This window comes from Hippocampus guttulatus, chromosome 16 (assembly GCF_054856545.1).
Source record: "Hippocampus guttulatus isolate MCC_2025c chromosome 16, RoL_Hgut_1.0, whole genome shotgun sequence".
Taxonomy (NCBI): Eukaryota; Metazoa; Chordata; class Actinopteri; order Syngnathiformes; family Syngnathidae; genus Hippocampus; species Hippocampus guttulatus.
In genome coordinates, this window is record NC_141276.1 from 5,379,320 (window position 1) to 5,399,037 (window position 19,718).

Below are 19,718 nucleotides of genomic sequence, written 5' to 3' on the forward strand. Positions count from 1 at the left end.
GCTCTTAATGTTTAGTGTTTGTAATGAGTCGTGACTTCTTGAAATAAGACCTTAGTGTTTTCACTGCCACTTCCCTATAATTACAAAATAGCTGGTGCTATTTACATTGCCAGTAATTGAATGAACATTTTTAACATCCACCTTTTTTTATAGAACAACGTGACTATGTTCTCATCGCTGTTATCATCTTCATCATCAATACATTGATTGTGGATGAATCACACCACCAAAGGTAATAAGCAAAAAAAAAAGTGTCATGAGGAAGTTTTCCAGCAAATCATTCATGATGAAATACCAGCGATATGAAGTAAGAATAGTCATTAAAAAAAGATGAATAAAGACAAACACTCGAAATGTAATGGTAGTGATTAAAATAATTTCGTTTTAAAGCTTAGTAGTGTACTGCAATGATTTCTTGGGTTCATTAATTGTTCATACTGTATAGTTAGCCATGTATTTTGTGTTTTACAAAAGAATGTGAGCAAGCATGAAGGGAAATGTTACATCAGTAGTTATACAAACCAAAGATTGATTTCTTTATAAATAAAACAAACATACACTTATTCTATACATTTTTAAATCAAATTTATCATAATACTATTTAAATTCTATATGTGTGTGTTTTACCTTGGAAGTTCCAGTAACAGGTTTCCATATGGTTCCTGTTCCTGTGGCATAAAGGCCTCACGACGTCGTGCTCGCCTCCCGCTTATCTCGGGCTCACATGTGGCAAGTATCCGCCATTTTTCAATTTCTTTTGTCGTCGTTGTCGTCGTTGCCAAAGCAACCACCGGAGGACTTGGAGTCTCGCCTCCTGCTGTCCAACCAATGGGAACCACGAGCTTCAACCATTCACCTCGGAACAGGTCCTCATTTTTATTGACAACATTAATTATGAACAGTATTTGAAAGATCATTTAGAATTATTAGGATTTTTGTAATTACTTTATTAATTACTTTTGAGGTCAAGTGTGATACATTTGGTGTGAATGAGAATAACCGTTGGTAGCCATCTGGTAACTTAAAAGTAAAAATGAATTCCAGAGGCGAACGTTTCCACGCTTTTTCTGTACCGCTTAGCCTCACCGGGCATGCAGATCAATAGGAGCCTGCCATAGCTTACTTTGGGTGAAAGGTGGGCAACACCCTGAAATGGCCACCAGGGCCATACATGTTTTGGACAAACAACCCATTCGTGGTGTAGAAAATGGCAAAATAGAATGAATGGAATAATGGTTATGTTTTTGAAAGTTGCTAAATTAACTTTAAAAAAAAAAGCCATTGCGAGTTTTTGAAGGCAGCGAATGTTGCTTGTCAGGGTTCGTTCAAGGTCGCAAATGTTTGCCAACGGTCACAAAACATTTGCAGGGTTCCCACGGGTCCTCAAAGTTCCTAAAAATCCATAAAGAAGTTGTAAAATTAAGTTCTGAATTGTCCTTAATTTGAAGGGAAAGCTTCTAAAATCAATAAAAATCCGTAAAAATTAACCTGTGATGTTCATTTCATTTGTGTATGTTATTTTCCCCACCCTTCCAATTAATAGTTTTGTCGGAAAATGCGCCTGGCGACCACATTTCGTAAGGCGTTTTTAGCCCCCAAAAAACCCGACCATGGAGAGTAAGGCGTTTTTACCCCATCTTTAGCCGGAAAAAACGACCATGGATAGAAAGCAGTTTTTAGCCAAACAAAAAAAACCATGTACAGTATAGTAAGGCGTTACTAGCCCATTTTTAGCCGAAAACCCCCCGACCATGTATAGTAAGGCGTTTTTAGCCCATTTTTAGTCGAAAAAAACACCCATGTAGAGTAAGGCGTTTTTAACCCAAAAAAAGACCATGTATAGTCAGGCGTTTTGAGCCGAAAAAAACGACCATGTATAGTAAGGCATTTTTAGCCCATTTTGAGCCAAAAGAAAACAACCATGTATAGTAAGGCGTTTTTAGCCCCAAAAAAAACGACCATGTATAGTAAGGCGTTTTTTAACCGGAAGAAAAACGGCCATGTATAGTAAGGCATTTTTAGCCGAAAAAAACGACCAAGTATAGTAAGGCGTTTTTAGCCGAAAAAAACGACCATGTATAGTAAGACGTCTTGAGCCCATTTTTAGCCGAAAAAAACGACCATGTATAGTAAGGCGTTTTTAGCCGAAAAAACGACCATCTATAGTAAGGCGTTTTTAGCCCATTTTTAGCCGAAAAAAAATGACCATGTATAGTAAGGCGTTTTTGGCCGAAAAAAACGACCATTTAAGGCGTCTTAAGCCCATTTTTAGCCGAAAAAAACGACCATGTATAGTAAGGCGTTTTTAGCCCAAAAAACGACCATGTATATATAGTAAGGCGTTTTTAGCCAAAAAAAACGACCATCTATAGTAAGGCATTTTTAGCCGAAAAAAAAAGACCATGTATAGTAAGGCGTTTTTAGCCGAAAAAAATGACCATGTATAGTAAGGCGTTTTTAGCCCATTTTTAGCCGAAAAAAAATGACCATGTATGGTAAGGCGTTTTTAGCCCATTTTTAGCCGAAAAAAACGACCATGTATATATAGTAAGGCATTTTTAGCCGAAAAAAACGACCATGTAAAGTAAGGCGTTTTTAGCCGAATAAAAACGACCATGTACAGTAAGGTGTTTTTAGCCCATTTTTAGCCGAAAAAAAATGACCATGTATAGTAAGGCGTTTTTAGCCGAAAAAAACGACCATGTATATTAAGGCGTTTTTAGCACAAAAAAAACCCGACCATGTATAGTAAGGAGTTTTTAGCCGAAAAAAATGACCATGTATAGTAAGGCGTTTTTAGCCGGAAAAAACGACCTTGTATAGGAAAAACGCCTTACTATACATGGTCGGTTTTTTTTCGGCTAAAAACGGCTTACTGTATGTACATGGTCGCTTTTTTCGGCAAAAAACGCCTTACTATACATGGTCGTTTTTTTCGGCTAAAAACGGCTTACTATACATGGTCGTTTTTTTCGGCTAAAAACGCCTTACTATACTATGTCGTTTTTTTCGGCTCAAAAACGCCTAACTATACTATGCCGTTTTTTTCGGGCCAAAAATGCCTTACTATACTATGTCGTTTTTTTCGGCTCAAAAACTCCTTACTATACTATGTCGTTTTTTTTCGGCTTAAAAACGCCTTACTATACTGTCATTTTTTTTCGGCTCAAAAACGGCTTACTATACTATGTCGTTTTTGGCGTTTTTGAGCCGAAAAACGCCTTACTATACTATGTCGTTTTTTTCGGGCCAAAAACGCCTTACTATTATGTCGTTTTTTTCGGGCCAAAAACGCCTTACTACACTGTCGTTTTTTTCGGCTCAAAAACACCTAACTATACTATGCCGTTTTTTTCGGGCCAAAAATGCCTTACTATACTATGTCATTTTTTTCGGCTCAAAAACGCCTTACTATACTATGTCGTTTTTTTCGGCTTAAAAACGCCTTACTATACTGTCATTTTTTTTCGGCTCAAAAACGGCTTACTATGTCGTTTTTAGCGTTTTTGAGCCGAAAAACGCCTTACTATACTATGTCGTTTTTTTCGGGCCAAAAACGCCTTACTATTCTATGTCGTTTTTTTCGGGCCAAAAACGCCTTACTATACTATGTCGTTTTTTTCGGGCCAAAAACGCCTTACTACACTGTCGTTTTTTTCGGCTCAAAAACGCCTAACTATACTATGCCGTTTTTTTCGGGCCAAAAATGCCTTACTATACTATGTCGTTTTTTTCGGGCCAAAAACGCCTTACTACACTATGTCGTTTTTTTCGGCTCAAAAACGCCTTACTATACTATGTCGTTTTTTTCGGCTCAAATACGGCTTACTATACTATGTCGTTTTTTTCGGCTTAAAAACGCCTTACTATACTATGTCGTTTTTGGTGTTTTTTAGCCGAAAAACGCCTTACTATACGATGTCGTTTTTTCGGGCCAAAAACGCCTTACTATACTATGTCGTTTTTTTCAGCTTAAAAACGCCTTACTATACTATGTCATTTTTTTCGGCTCAAAAACGCCTTACTATACTATGTCGTTTTTTTTCGGGCCAAAAACGCCTTACTCTACTATGTTGTTTTTTTCGGGCCAAAAACGCCTTACTATACTATGTCGGTTTTTTCGGCTCAAAAACGCCTCACTATACTATGTCGTTTTTTTCGGCTCAAAAACGCCTCACTATACTATGTCGTTTTTTGGGCCAAAAACGCCTTACTATACTATGTTGTTTTTTTCGGCTCAAAAACGCCTTACTATATATACTATGTCGTTTTTTTCGGGCCAAAAACGCCTTACTATACTATGTCGTTTTTTTCGGGCCAAAAACGCCTTACTACACTGTCGTTTTTTTCGGCTCAAAAACACCTAACTATACTATGCCGTTTTTTTCGGGCCAAAAATGCCTTACTATACTATGTCATTTTTTTCGGCTCAAAAACGCCTTACTATACTATGTCGTTTTTTTCGGCTTAAAAACGCCTTACTATACTGTCATTTTTTTTCGGCTCAAAAACGGCTTACTATGTCGTTTTTAGCGTTTTTGAGCCGAAAAACGCCTTACTATACTATGTCGTTTTTTTCGGGCCAAAAACGCCTTACTATTCTATGTCGTTTTTTTCGGGCCAAAAACGCCTTACTATACTATGTCGTTTTTTTCGGGCCAAAAACGCCTTACTACACTGTCGTTTTTTTCGGCTCAAAAACGCCTAACTATACTATGCCGTTTTTTTCGGGCCAAAAATGCCTTACTATACTATGTCGTTTTTTTCGGGCCAAAAACGCCTTACTACACTATGTCGTTTTTTTCGGCTCAAAAACGCCTTACTATACTATGTCGTTTTTTTCGGCTCAAATACGGCTTACTATACTATGTCGTTTTTTTCGGCTTAAAAACGCCTTACTATACTATGTCGTTTTTGGTGTTTTTTAGCCGAAAAACGCCTTACTATACGATGTCGTTTTTTCGGGCCAAAAACGCCTTACTATACTATGTCGTTTTTTTCAGCTTAAAAACGCCTTACTATACTATGTCATTTTTTTCGGCTCAAAAACGCCTTACTATACTATGTCGTTTTTTTTCGGGCCAAAAACGCCTTACTCTACTATGTTGTTTTTTTCGGGCCAAAAACGCCTTACTATACTATGTCGGTTTTTTCGGCTCAAAAACGCCTCACTATACTATGTCGTTTTTTTCGGCTCAAAAACGCCTCACTATACTATGTCGTTTTTTGGGCCAAAAACGCCTTACTATACTATGTTGTTTTTTTCGGCTCAAAAACGCCTTACTATATATACTATGTCGTTTTTTTCGGGCCAAAAACGCCTTACTATACTATGTCGTTTTTTTCGGCTTAAAAACGCCTTACTATGCTATGTCGTTTTTTTCAGCTTAAAAACGCCTTACTATACTATGTCGTTTTTTTCAGCTTAAAAACGCCTTACTATACTATGTCGTTTTTGGCGTTTTTGAGCCGAAAAAACGCCTTACTATATTATGTCGTTTTTTTTCGGGCCAAAAACGCCTTACTATACTATGTCGTTTTTTTTGGGCCAAAAAACCCCTTACTATATACTATGTCGTTTTTTTCGGCTCAAAAACGCCTTACTATATATACTATGTCGTTTTTTCGGGCCAAAAACGCCTTACTATATATACTATGTGGTTTTTTTCGGCTCAAAAACGCCTTACTATATACTGTCGTTTTTTTCAGCTCAAAAACGCCTTACTATACTATGTCGTTTTTTTCGGGCCAAAAATGCCTTACTATACTATCCTTTTTTTCGGGCCAAAAACGCCTTACTATACTACTATCCTTTTTTTCGGGCCAAAAACGCCTTACTATACTGTCATTTTTTTCGGCTCAAAAACGCCTTACTATATATACTATGTCGTTTTTTCGGGCCAAAAACGCCTTAGTATACTACTATCCTTTTTTTCGGGCCAAAAACGCCTTACTATACTATGTCGTTTTTGGCGTTTTTGAGCTGAAAAACGCCTTACTATATTATCTCATTTTTTTCGGGCCAAAAACGCCTTACTATACTATGTCGTTTTTTTTTCGGCTCAAAACGCCTTACTGTACTATGTCGGTTTTTTTCGGCTCAAAAACGGCTTACTATACTGTCGTTTTTTTCGGCTCAAAAACGGCTTACTATACTATGTCGTTTTTTTCGGGCCAAAAACGCCTTACTATACTATGTCGGTTTTTTTGGCTTAAAAACGCCTTACTATATATACTATGTCGTTTTTTTCAGCTTAAAAACGCCTTACTATACTATGTCGTTTTTTTCGGTTCAAAAACGCCTTACTATACTGTCGTTTTTTTTCGGCTCAAAAACGGCTTACTATACTATGTCGTTTTTTTCGGCTTAAAAACGCCTTACTATATATACTATGTCGGTTTTTTTTCGGCTCAAAAACGGCTTACTATAGTATGCCGTTTTTGAGCCGAAAAACGCCTTAGTATACCATGTCGGGTTTTTTCGGCTTAAAAACGCCTTACTATACTATGTCGTTTTTTTCGGGCCAAAAACGCCTTACTATACTATGTCGTTTTTTTCGGCTCAAAAACGCCTTACTATATATACTATGTCGTTTTTTTCGGGCCAAAAACGCCTTACTATACTATGTCGTTTTTTTCGGGCCAAAAACGCCTTACTATACTGTCGTTTTTTTCGGGCCAAAAACGCCTTACTATACTATGTCGTTTTTTTCGGCTCAAAAACGCCTTACTATATATACTATGTCGTTTTTTCGGCTCAAAAACGCCTTACTGTATATACTGTCGTTTTTTTCGGCTCAAAAACACCTTACTATATATACTGTCGTTTTTTCGGGCTAAAAACGCCTTACTATACATGCTCATTTTTTTTCGGCTAAAAATGAGCTAAAAACGCCTTACTATACATGGTCGTTTTTTTTTTTCAGCCATAAAAGTCCCAAACTTTTCTACTAAAGACAAAAACATTTTTTTTCTCCATGAGTTTTATTTTTTATTAACATTTTTCTCCCTAATCACTTTTAATTCATTGGACAGGCAAAGTCTTAGTGAAGCAAGTCACAAGAACCTTAAATTACAAAAAACAACATGGTGACATCATCAGCTATGACATTTGGCTGTTGTAAAATACACGTACAAAATTTCTTTTTTTTTTTTTTTAAAGTAGTGTTACAATAAAGGCTTGTAAACAATGAGATGTGCTACCCCCACATCTCAAGATAATATCGATCTGAGGTATATGAGGCAAATTCTTAGCAGATGTCGATCACTGGAAGACGTTACAATTAATAATTAACAGCAATAAAAAAACTAGCATAAATACATTTAGAAATGACATCTAACATTTACTAAACAAGCCAATTAATCTATCGGGACAAATCTAAAATGCATACAAATTCGTTATTTCCTTGTTTTCTTTTAGCGCAGGGCCGCTTGGTTTCACAACTCGATCAAAACACCAAATCATCAGCAGAGCAAACGGGCTCGCGAAAACACGGAAGGGTCGCGATTACATGAATCCCAATTTAATAAAGTCCCACCCCAAATGACCCTGACAGAACACCGCCCCTCCCACTAAAGATATTTAAACAAAGCCTCCCAAATCCCGAACCAAAATTGAGTCTGTCATATCGTACAAAACGAAAAGTTTGACTCAAATGCAAAGCGGCTCAAAGTGCTCAAAGAATCGCTTGAAAGACGACTTGAGTATGAGGGCCACACCTCCACCGTGTAAATAAATGTCTGCTACAAGGAGAAAGTCTCAGTATAAAAAAAGTATCGTCTTACCATTTAAAAAAAAAAAAAAAGCCTGACATGAAAGTTGACAAAGAAGTCACAACTACTATTCAATGTGATACATTACATGAAATTATAATTTTGAGAGATCATCGTTTAAAACTCCAATTTTGAGAAATAATTTATAACATTTTTCATGAAGATACAAACTTGACATTTTTAAATTTGCTGCTGTGAATTGGAAATTTCTCCATTGCGAAACTAATAAAGGATTTCTTATCAGAACCGATATATTTTAAAAAACTATGGAGTGTTTGGAGAATTTTGTCATGTATGAATTAGAGGAAAAATTTTGCTTCGTCAAATCTGTAATTTTTTTTTCTCTTCGTGGACAGTGTGGCCCTGAAACTGCTTGGTCGGTCGAGGGTAAATGAAGAGGAAGAGGAGGGCGGGTCATCCAAAAATGGAAGGTTTTTCCAATGGCTGTCCAATAGCGACCCCTACAGGTAAACCTTTTTTCCACCCTAAAAAAAAACCCTCGTTCTTCCTTGATGGCCACCGTGATTAAATCTGTATCAATATATATATTCTTATAAATATATATAGATCGATCATATACAAGTACGGTCACGAAAAGACAGCATAATCTCTATATTGCCAAAGAGAAAGTGTTTTCAGTGTTCACACTCATTCATCATGTCAGCAACTTCCTGTTTCCTGAGTAATACTTTTTTTTTTTTTTTTGCTTTGTTTCCTATCTTGGGCTATCATGATTCCCTGCCAAACTAAGTCCTCTGGCTGGTGAAAAATATTCATATTAGTATAATCATAAAAAATAATACTATACTTATAAGTCCTGTCACGGTTGTACCCCATAAATAAAAAGAAAAGACATTTACATGAAATTGTCTGGTGGGAAAGAGGAGTGGCATCAGAATATTAAAAAAATAATAATACAAATAAAATAGGTTTAAAATTTGAGGTGTGGTCTCATCTGAAACTTTGGCTGGTCGGCGATTTGGAGGCGGGGCTGGCCGGCTCGCCGACATCGGCCAGCAAGCTGCTGTACCCTGAGAAGTCGGACACGGGCGTCCTTATCCGATCTTCGGACTTGAATTGTGCCCCAAAAGCCTGCGCAAAAGTTTCGATCTGGTAGGGGGCGGCTTTCGAAGAGGAGAGCGGGAATATGGCGGCGAGGCCATTCTTGGTGGGCGGCGCCTCCTTGTGGCCATTGAGGTCCGCCGGGTTGACTGGGTAGGATGACGGCGGCGTGGTGGAGGCGTTGAGCTCCTGTGAAGGGGTGAGCTGGTGGTGGTGAGCGCCGTCCAGGAGCTGAAAGGCGGGCTGAGGCGTGGCCTCGGCGGCCCCCGATGGCATGAAGCCGCATTCTGAGTAGAGGAAGGGTCCGGAAGACGAGGCGGCCAGTGGGAAGCCGGCACTGTGGCTCGTGCGCTCCAGCGCCTGCAGTAGGAAGCGTGAGTACTCGTTCATCATGATGCCCTTGTCGCCGGGTGGAGTGGAGCCGGCGTCCAGGTCTTGCGCCGAGGCGGGCTGCAGCACCTCCACCTGCTGGTCGCCCAGATCAAAATGGAGGTGGTGTTGCTGCGAGGTGTCGAGCTTGTGCGTGTACTGCTCCAGCAGGCTTTGCAGCACCTCGTCGGGAATACTGGACTTGTCCAGTATTCCCGAGTCGGCGTCCGTCATCTGAATGACCGTCGGGTGTGGCGACAACAGGTCGTACTCGGCGCCGGCACTTCCGGTTGACGACATGGCGTTTTGGAGGTAGCGTCGCTTTTTGAGGAACTGCATGGCGTCGTCGTAATTGCTGTTGGCCCCTTTATTGCCGTTTGTCTGCATGAGAGCGTGATCCTCAACGTGCTCCGCTGAATCCACTTTTCCTCCTTTTTCTAGACTCTTCCGATGGGCCTTCTTGAACGCCATCTTTGGAGCGTGGCTATGGTGTTGCATGCTGGGACCCGCCGGCTCTGCCATCGAGGACACAGTTGGATTCTCAAGCGAGTAGTCGTGGACGCTGTAGGCTCCGCTGACAGCAGCGGGAATGTGAGGGGCTCTCAACCCGGTGTCCCCCTTCTTCTTCTTTCGGGTGCCTCCGTCACCAGGATTTTTGGAGCGACCTTTTTTCCTCCCAATTCCCGCCGCTGTGTTTCCCTGAGTGATTCCGTAGCCTCCCATGTCCACACAAGCCACGTCCAGCATGCTCGGATCCAGAACTTTCCTCAGGGCATCTCCACACGTTCGCTTGTGCTTCAGCAGTCGATCTGTCCTGGAAAAAAACTGAAGAGAAACCAAAATGTTTTCCAACAGTCGTGTACACTGTGATTTCAAATTGGTTATTGAAGCTTGGGTTGCAGTTTCAAGTTTAACTCATTCAGTACCAGCCAATTCTGGACCAAATCTGAAAAGACGTTTAAAAACGTCTTTGGGAGTGAATGAGTTAACGCCAGCGTGTCAGATTAAGTTTAGGATTTCATGCAAAGGTAGAGTTTTCAAATTCAAGACCGGGTTTCAATCAGGCGGCACCATAGTCAACTGGTTAGCACGTCGGCGTCACAATGCAGGGGTCCAGGGTTCGATTCCAGCTCCGCCCTCCCTGTGTGGAGTTTGCATGTTCTCCCCGGGCCTGCGTGGGTTTTCTCCGGGTGCTCCGGTTTCCTCCCACATTCCAAAAACATGCATGTCAGGCTGATTGGACGCTCTAAATTCTCCCTAGGTGTGAGTGTGGGTGTGGATGGTTGTTCGTCTCTGTGTGCCCTGCAATTGGCTGGCAACTGATTCAGGGTGTCCCCCGCCTACTGCCCGGAGACGGCTGGGATAGGCTCCAGCACCCCCCGCGACCCTAGTGAGGATCAAGCGGTTCGGAAAATGGATGGATGGATGGATGCTCTGGGTATTCCATTTTCCTCCCAACCTGCCATGCATCTTTTTGGAATGTGAGAGGAAACCAGAGTACCCGGAGAAAACCCACGCAGGCACAGGGAGAACATGCTGACTCCACACAGGAAGCTGACGTGCTAACCAGTCGACCACCGGGCCCGCCTGTGAGGATAAGTAGATTTGAAAATGGATGGACGGCGTCAATCAAATATGGGTTTAAAAGTGACATTTGAAGCCAGTGTTAGCGTTTCAAGCACAGGCTGCATTGATTCTGCAAGGCAACAATGACAACCAGGAAATCAAAATGTCACACCTGTTGGCAGTTCTCACATCTGTAGGGCTTCTCTCCGCTATGCGTGCGCTTATGTCTCTCCATGTGGTACTTCTGGATGAAGCGCATGTTGCACTGGTCACAGCTGAATGGCTTCTCTCCTGACGGCGTTCGAGAAGAAACAGTCGAGGTAAGACGAGGTATGTGGACATGTTCCCGTCAGCGCGTCTAATGACTCACCGCTGTGGATTTTCTCATGTCGCTGGAGGAGGTACTTCTGGATGAAACTCATGTTACACTGGCTGCATCTGAACGGGCGCTCACCTAAAAAGGAATTTATGTACTGTATATTATATAACAAACCTTTTAGCCAAGGTGCCGAGCGTTTATTCGAGCCTCTCATGAAGTTTGCAGACAAAATATTAAGATGGCGTAGGTCTTACCAGTGTGAATGAGGACGTGTCTGCGCAGATGATAGGAACTCCTGAAGGCGGCACTGCAGTGTTCGCAGATGTGAGGTTTGCTGCCCGGTGACACGTTGCCTCCATCCAGCATCGTGGACTACAGGCAACATTCAAAGTATCAAATCAGCAACCCCAGTTCAGTGAGCCATTTGGCTTGTCGGTGAAGTTTTTCCTCTGATGCATTACGAAAAGTTACCACTGATGACAAAGACTTTTGAAAAGCGTGATGGTCACCATGTATATGAAAAATTGAATACATTTACACAGAAAAATAACAACACTTTAAATTGATAGTGAAAAGTGTGAATTTTAGTAAGTCAAATGACTCTGTTGTATACTCTGAATCACAATTTCATTCATTAAAAAAAAAAAAAAAGTACGTGTCAAACCTTTGTCTCGCTCCGCTTCTTCCTTGACCGGCTCTCTTGTCCATCACCATTTGACCTGCGACCTTTCCTCCCACTGGGCTCCTTTCCAAACTGATTCGGCAGCTGCCAGGATGACAAAGGAAAACGGCGTGAGAGGCCGCCAGCGCATACGATTTGTTTCATTCGAGGATTGAGCAGGCTCTAAAAAGAGTTTACACGGGCATAGAAAAAAGCTTGCAAAAACTAATCGTCTCAAAAAGCATCAAAACAAACCAACAAATATGAGCTAAAATTACAAGTACAGTAAATATTCTCTAGTACGAACTCGTGTTTGCGCTGTCCAATTTGTCCTGATAACAGAAATTCCTCATTTGGGAAATGAGCATGGTACATGTCCTTTATGAACCTGCAAGTATGTTGACAAAATGCACGTGTAACAACACAATCAATAAAATACAAAAATATACTGTCCAAAAACTGTTTGTATAACAAAAACTGCAATACAGGTGTATCTAAAAAAAATCACAACAGTAAAATACGTACAATATTTTAATGGGGGGGGGGTTCTGTCTTGGGGAAAAAATGTGTATTTTGGATTGTTTTGTTGGATGCATTCTTTGGTTTATGACCATGTTTGCCTGCGTGTCATACAGTTTTCTTGCTAGTTGCAAGTAACTGTCCCGTTGATCACCGACGTCTGGTAATTCTTGGGCATACTGAAGGATTTGTGTTGCCATTTGCATTGCTTCCTTGCTGGATGGTGGCTTGTCATCAGGATTTGAATCGATGCCTTGTTTTTTAAAATTTCGTACATTTGCGTCTTTCCGCGTCTGCTGGATGTTTTTAACTTTGTGTCCAGCCTCGCTCAAACGGATACATTTCACTCGCTCCGCTCCAGTCATTAGAGTTCTTCTACGTTTCGATGCCATGATCTACACGACGTAAGTGAATAAAGTTAAAATCTTTTCGCAATTCCAGTAAAACGCACGCCAATAAAAAAAAATCACATTACACGTCTTCGTTTCGAATCTGATGAATGAAAACGGCGAAGCGAACACGTTTCTTCGGTCGCGTCGAGTGGGTGCTGCTTTTAAGCTAGTGTCGCGTTCTACAGGACGTAAGTTAATAAAGTTAAAGTCATTCACAATTACAGTCAAACACACGGCAATAAAAACTCACTTACACGTCGTCGTTTAGAATCTGATGATTGAAAAACGCGAAGTGAAAACTTGTCTCGGCGTTGTCTTTTCCGTCGCATCGGGTGGGCGTTTCGTGTATTTGAGCTCCCGCGGCATTACGCCTCCATCCGGGTTACGGGTAGTGGAACTTCCGCTTACGCAATTTCCGGTAACACGCAATATCGTAGTCAAAATGCATAGGTTTTTATTACGGCTGAAGGATAGTCCTTTTCATAGAATTCCGGGTATGGGAATATTTACTGTAATTTTAAAAAAATTGGCCATCTTATAAGAAAGTTGAACTTTCCCTCAAAATAAAATCAGAAAAAAAGAAAACAGCTTTCTTTTTTAAAGTTTTAACATGAGATTAAAGTTGGGGGTTTTTTTCCTCCATAAAATGTTTTATGAGGTGTTTACCACAATTTTTCGTTGGACTAAACATTGATGGACAAATGTCAGCGTCCCTGAAGGTAACGCTCGATTTAATCTGACAGGCCGGAGGAGCAGTACTCACGCTGGCCGCGTTGACTTCGTGCACGAGCAGGTTCGGATTACTGACGGCGACCTCCAGCAGCTCAGTGGTCTTGGCCAGCCCCCCCGGGTAGAGCGGCAAGCGGTAGTCATGCTCAGACATTTTCTCCTGCTTGATGCCCAAGGCGTGGACGTAGTCGCCCGCCCCTGGAAGGGCGCCGCCGCTGCAGTCGGGCGAGTCCCGCTCCTTCTTTAGGATCATCTCCTGCGGCCCGACGGAATGCAGCCGGGTGAAGCTGGTGACGGGCGGCAGGTGGCTGAACATGATCATGCCCGCGCCGAAGGTGCTGTCCATGCCGCCGTTTGGGCGCAGGAAGTCGTTGCCTAACTTGTCTTGCATGATGCTCATGGTGGCGGCTGGATGGGGAAAACTATGGCGTCGCAATCAGTCTCATCCTGCCGGGAGAAACAGAGGCAATCGGAATAATTAGCATGCGTAAGCTATAACGTGTGTGTGTGTATTTTCAGCATCCTCCAGAATTATTGGCAGCTCTGGTTGAGATGTGTTCAACATCATTTTATGTGGCCCGCAAAGCAAATCATCTTTGTCAACTTGCATGATCCTTGCTTAAATCTGTGCTGAAATCCCAAATTGGCATGTGTAATAAATACCGGTGACATTTTGCAATAATTTTGTGACCCCATTTATACTCACTTGAGTAATAATTGAACAAATACTTAACTGATTTCAACACGAGTGAGCCATCTTTTTTTTTTTTTTTATGTACAAGTAATAATACGATGTGATGATTAAACATTTATACGGTTTCACTGTTTTAACGGTCCTCCGAGGGTAGACGTAACTCCAAAGTGGCCCGCGACAAAAAAAAAAAGAGTTTGACACCCCTGCTGTAGCCGTTGAACAAAATGATCAAAACGGACTCAGCTTTAGAGACATATAGAAAGAGAGAGAGAAATAAAATAGGAGGCCGGATAATCGTCAGCTCTCACTGAAGCTGCAATTGTGCAGGATCTCTGCGCAAAAAGAGGCTTCAGACAGATTAAAGGTGATGATTCGTAGGGTCAACAAATGGGCTGCAGTCTGGCACGAGGACAAATGCAAGAGGTTCCTGTCTGGCGGGGCGCTGCATTTACTCCGTTTCCCATCGAACGTTAATCTGCGCGACCGTTTGTGTCTGATCCAGTCATCCTATTTGCATGAGGATTATATGCCAATGAGTGCTGGTGTGATTACACGGAATACACGCATCAATCAAGAGATGCAAGATGCTGCCAATGATCGTGTTCAAATATAAATCAATGGTTAGTATTAAGTATTGACCCCTCACCCTCATTGTGCACCGTACATAAACTCATTGTTATTGTTATAAACTGAGGGCCGTCTGAAGTTAAGGACATGGTTTGTTTATTACCAAATATATTTTGATGGGACGTTGACAAATGTGAATACAAGGGTCCTTGTTTTACAACAGAGTTAAATTCCTACAGCGGTGGTATGCAAGTCTGAACACGCCATCGTCTCTGATCACAAAGTCACGCTAACGCAGCGGTAAAGCTGCATGTGGCAAACAAAGTTGTTGTTCCAGTAAAATATTTTGCAACAGGCGTTGGCGTGATCAGCATAAAAGTTGCTGTTGAGCACCTGTCTTTTTAAGTGACATCGCAACTCGGGCCTCCCACTTCAAAGGGTGTCCCTGTGCACTTTTCCTAGACTTAATAATAATAATAATAATAGATTTTATTTATAAGCGCCTTTCAAGACACCCAAGGACACTTTACAATAAAAAACACAAAACAATACGGGTTGAGCAGCGGCAGCCAAAACGCGCCAGCGTTCACTCAACCCGAACTTCCCACGTTCCTCGAATGCAGCATTATTGTTTCCTCAACCATCACATTTTATTCTGCCCTAAAACTATTTAAAAATAAAATGAAAAACTTGGAACCCAATTTGGACCCCTGAGCCACAGTTTGCAAAACAATAGTTCATAACCTAGTACTCGCATTTAATACATTTTATTCCTCCCTTCTGGGGTCTAAATGAAATGGAGTGTGGTAGTTTAGTCCCGATTTAATCACGCTGCTCGGCGTTGGCAATAAGCCAGGAGGCTCAAATAATGCTATCTGTCTCGGAGCGCCCTCCGTCGTCTTGTTCTTTGTGATGTGGGACAATAATTAATGTGGCCGCGCAATTTCAGCAACGCGTATCAACCTCGCCGCGGCGCTCAAAACGCACAAGCTCTCGAAATCGAAACAAAACATGCAATGCCAATGTTCCATCTGTCATCAGGAGGTTAAGTTTGTCAAAAAGTTACCTTTTCGGTTGAACTGGACGATATTATAATTGGAGGACACTCACGAACGAATAATGAAGGACGAAGGAGCAGCTGCTTCTTCTTGGATTAAAAAAAAAAAGAGAAATAAATCATAAATTTTCATTCCTATTTAATCAGAGTCGGCAACTTGGTTCTTCCGGAAACCGGAGCGAGCGTATGCGGCGATGGAGCAACGAACACGGGCATGACCCACAAAGTCCCGAGTGAACAATGATGCTCGGTCCTATTAGCTTAGCAATGCTAACCGAGCGGCGTCGGGCAGCTTTTGTTGTCTGTCCCGCACGAGAAGTTTAAACTTTCCAGACATAGCCATTAGAAACTGGCTTTTTTTGGTGTTGCTTTTAAACCACGGCCGGCGTGTCACTTACCGGCGCATGAGCACCACAAGCCGCTCCTCAGGCCGGCGTCGTTGGCTCTCGGCGCTCCCGTTTTCCCCCAAAAATCTCGAGTCAAAACATTGTTCTCCGGCAGCTGCTGGGTTCTTCCATCTTGGCTGCGCGCGGAGCATTGTGGGTCTTGGACGTGCGCGTGCAAACAAACGCGCGCGCGCGCCCGCACCCACGTTTCAAAACATTTTGTTGATACAACAAAGTGTGTAGTTTTGCACACAGACAAAAATATAGTGTTATTGATGTCAGTGTAAGATAATAGATGAAAATCAACAGTGTCAAAAGTTTGATCGGGGGAATTGTTTTTTATAATATTTAATATCTCCAGGATCGTAGGTCCGCAAAGTCTTCTCTGCTGGACTAAAATCAGAAGATGTCCGCTCCTTTTCATTCCAATTGGTTGGTGGGAGCAAAACTGGTTACAGCCAACATCGACGAGTAAATCACCTGCGAGGCAATCTGCACACTTCAAGTACATGTAATAATCAACAACAGAACTGTAACACTTAATTGACAACTAAGCAATTATCAAATTAATCGAAACTCATTTTTGATGATCAATAGATTGGGGACTTATTTTAGATTTGTCCAAATAGTCAGAACTTATTTTTCAGAATTGTGGACAGTTCTTTGCATTCAAGATTTAATATTAGTGACGCGATTGGTCATTGTGGAGCTTGTCTCTAAGGTGGACATTTGGTGGTACAGTAATGTGAAATGTAAAAAGCTAATTGTTTATTTGTCATTTTAAAATATTTGTTTATGGACATTGTCAGCTTAATAGTTGAAATTTAGCAAAGTTGGTGCATGGTCTGACCAAGTGTGAAAACTAGAGGAACCAGCACTGAACCTTGAGGGATACCTTGGGAGAGAAGTGTGATGGAAATGTCCTCTAAATAAAGCCTACAATACCATTTCTTACATAGCCACTGCAGCAACAGAATATGAACCCATTACAAATACAGCACAATATCAACATTCGAATGCCATAAACGTATCGTTAGGGAAAATAATCACACACAAAAAGTGAATTCAAACTGTCATACAGTATATTGAAAGGAAATGTTTCTTTTATGGATTAAAAAAAAAATCTAGATGAAACGTCGAGTGGACCTGATGTGGACTTTTTTCAGCATTTTTTGGCCACGACATTCATCAAGGAGGAGACTCTGTGCTCGGTGGTTGCGCCTTCTCGGCAGCATGGGTATACCAGCACTGTTTTTGACTGGGAGGAATGTCGGCGCCATTTGATTGTCGTTGCTGGACAGTCCCCGGGCGCTTGTGTGTTGCGCCTGTAATGGGCAGCATTTTTCACAGCCCCGCTTTGTTCAGCGGAGAGATCGGTGCTGTTGAACGGTCTGCGGCTGGATGGATGTAAGGCTTGAGGAGCAGACGATGAGAAGAAAGGAGCGTTAGCGCGGAGCGCCGATGCGGATTTGGAACTGGGAGTCGCGGCTTGGAATTGAAGTGGATTACGTGGGACAGGAGAAGTGAACTAATCTCTTTTCGTCAATGGACGCTACAGCTTCGTGTTTGCTTTCAAAACTTAGCTTGTAGCAGACGTGTGCACATTTTCAGCATGACGTCTCTGATCCACTGGTGAAAGGACACTTTGATCCTCTCCTCTTTCATCTAGAACTGCTTCAGACAACAAAGTGTATGCAGAAAAGTGGTGAAGATTGTCTATGTCCTATCTGTTGTGTTGTGTTATTTTTGTTATTTTGACTTCAAAATGGCGCCGCGAGAGTGGCTGCCTTTCCAGCAGCTCCTATATTTTGTTGTTCTACTTCTTCCTTTCGTAACTTTGCTGCTGTGAATTGGGAATTTCTCCATTGCGAGACTAATGAAGGTTTTCTTATGCTTATCTTTCCACAATGAAGATTGCCACGCGCTGACGCGAAGGTCGATGACAGCAACAAAGCAACGCTTCAGTCCGTTTGCTTTGGAAACAAAAGAAGTGAACACCTTCTCCAAGGTGAAGCAGACAAAGGCAAGATCGTCCCACTGCGGAATGTGCGCCCGAATGCACGTATCGTATGACGTAGACTCTTGTACATTACTCATTAATAATTCAGTACCTCTTTGTTTCCTCCCCCAGCTCTCCTTGAATCTCTCAAACAAAGCATGGGGATAAAAAAAAAAAAAAAAAAAAAAAAGTGAAGCATAGCAACGTGTAACAGATGGCGTTACCGGGTGTTCTAATCCTCAAGGATCAGCGGTCCCCCTTGTTGGGGCACGGGTCTCTCTGTGTGACCAGCAACAACATTGGCCTGTCAAAGTGACCAAATCCTGATTCCTTTGCTGACTGATAATCTTCTGGAAGGTCCCATAGAGCCTATTTGAGGGTTCAAGTCTCGGCTTTATCGAACAACATCATTCAAAACGAGTTTTGCTTGGTGTTTTTCCCCTTCTGGGATTTGCATCCAGCATCTTCTACTTGCATCAACTTCCACAGAAATAATACAAAGTAAACACATTTTATTTCTGTATACACATGTGAAAGTAGGTGTGTCCTCTTTGAGATTTTTTTTAATGTGTATTCAAACTAACAAATACACTTTTTAATGGTTGAACAATTTACATATGGGAAAATTAGCCATCAAACGGAATGGTTCAACTAGTCCATTTGGCATCCTTCCAGCTCTCTAGCATTCTTTTCCTCCATTTAAGTTGTATAGGAGAGCCAATTTCCCTCTGCAAAATTAAGGCTCGTGATAAGCCGTTTCGCATCGCAGTTTACGAGACAAAATTAGCATTTGTAGCCTCATCAAAGCGGATTGAATAGCAAAACTGAGAATTAACTGCCAAGATGGCTGGTCTGGATGTCACCGACTGCGGTTGGAGGTTGAGTCAAGCTCGGTGCTACTTAGGCTGCATTAGCTAGAAAGCGACGAGCTTCAACTGGCTACTATTGCGGCTAAACTTTTTTTGCATAGTCGCTTCATTGCCTTCACATCTGCAAATAAGATACGTCTCTGTCAAGTATCATTCTCACCAAGGGATGACGAGGAAAGATTGAGAAGCCATGTTAATCGCTAAGCTATTGTAAGTTGAGGGGTTCGTAGGACATTTAATTATAGAATTAAGTGCTTGAGTGACTGAGTCCACTTTTCAGACATCTGGCTGGAACCGCATTAAAGTCGAGAAGGTCCAACTTTGAACAGCAAACTAACAGGCAAATTAAAGTGTCTTGACTCTGGAGAGAAATGCCTGCTTACTAAAGCGAACTGATACTCCTGTCAAACAAATCATAGTCGAACAAGTGAACCAGGAAATTGGTGTCAGTTGACCCCGAAGAAAGGTTTGAACTGTTTTTTTTTTCAAGCTATGCCAGAAATAAAGCTACGAAGCTGCACTTCGGTCATTCCGCCTCCAGATGGCGCAGTCAGCCACGAGCTTGAAAACTATGCGTGTGCGTCCACAATAACAATGTTATAAAAGTCCATTAAAAAAGTCAATTACAAACTAAATGTCCAAATTGAAAACCAAAAAAAATGATTACTTACTCAGACAGACAAATCGCACAATGACGAAAGACGGCGAATTCAGCTCAACGGCTCCTCCTCTCCTATTCAACGTGGTCACGCGCGC

At 41.7% G+C, this 19,718-nt stretch overlaps 1 protein-coding gene across 1 annotated transcript; it reads right to left on the reverse strand.

Annotated features, from left to right (window-relative positions):
- Positions 1–6,978: 6,978 nt before the first annotated feature.
- Positions 6,979–16,244, reverse strand: znf281a (zinc finger protein 281a). The gene is made up of 7 exons (XM_086132643.1): positions 16,107–16,244; positions 13,425–13,837; positions 11,754–11,855; positions 11,344–11,461; positions 11,141–11,224; positions 10,943–11,061; positions 6,979–10,029 (listed from the first exon to the last, which is right to left on the reverse strand). Exons 2-7 carry the CDS (start codon positions 13,788–13,790, stop codon positions 8,725–8,727), a joined length of 2,094 nt encoding a protein of 697 aa, XP_085988769.1. The 5' UTR covers positions 13,791–13,837; positions 16,107–16,244; the 3' UTR covers positions 6,979–8,724.
- Positions 16,245–19,718: the final 3,474 nt, after the last annotated feature.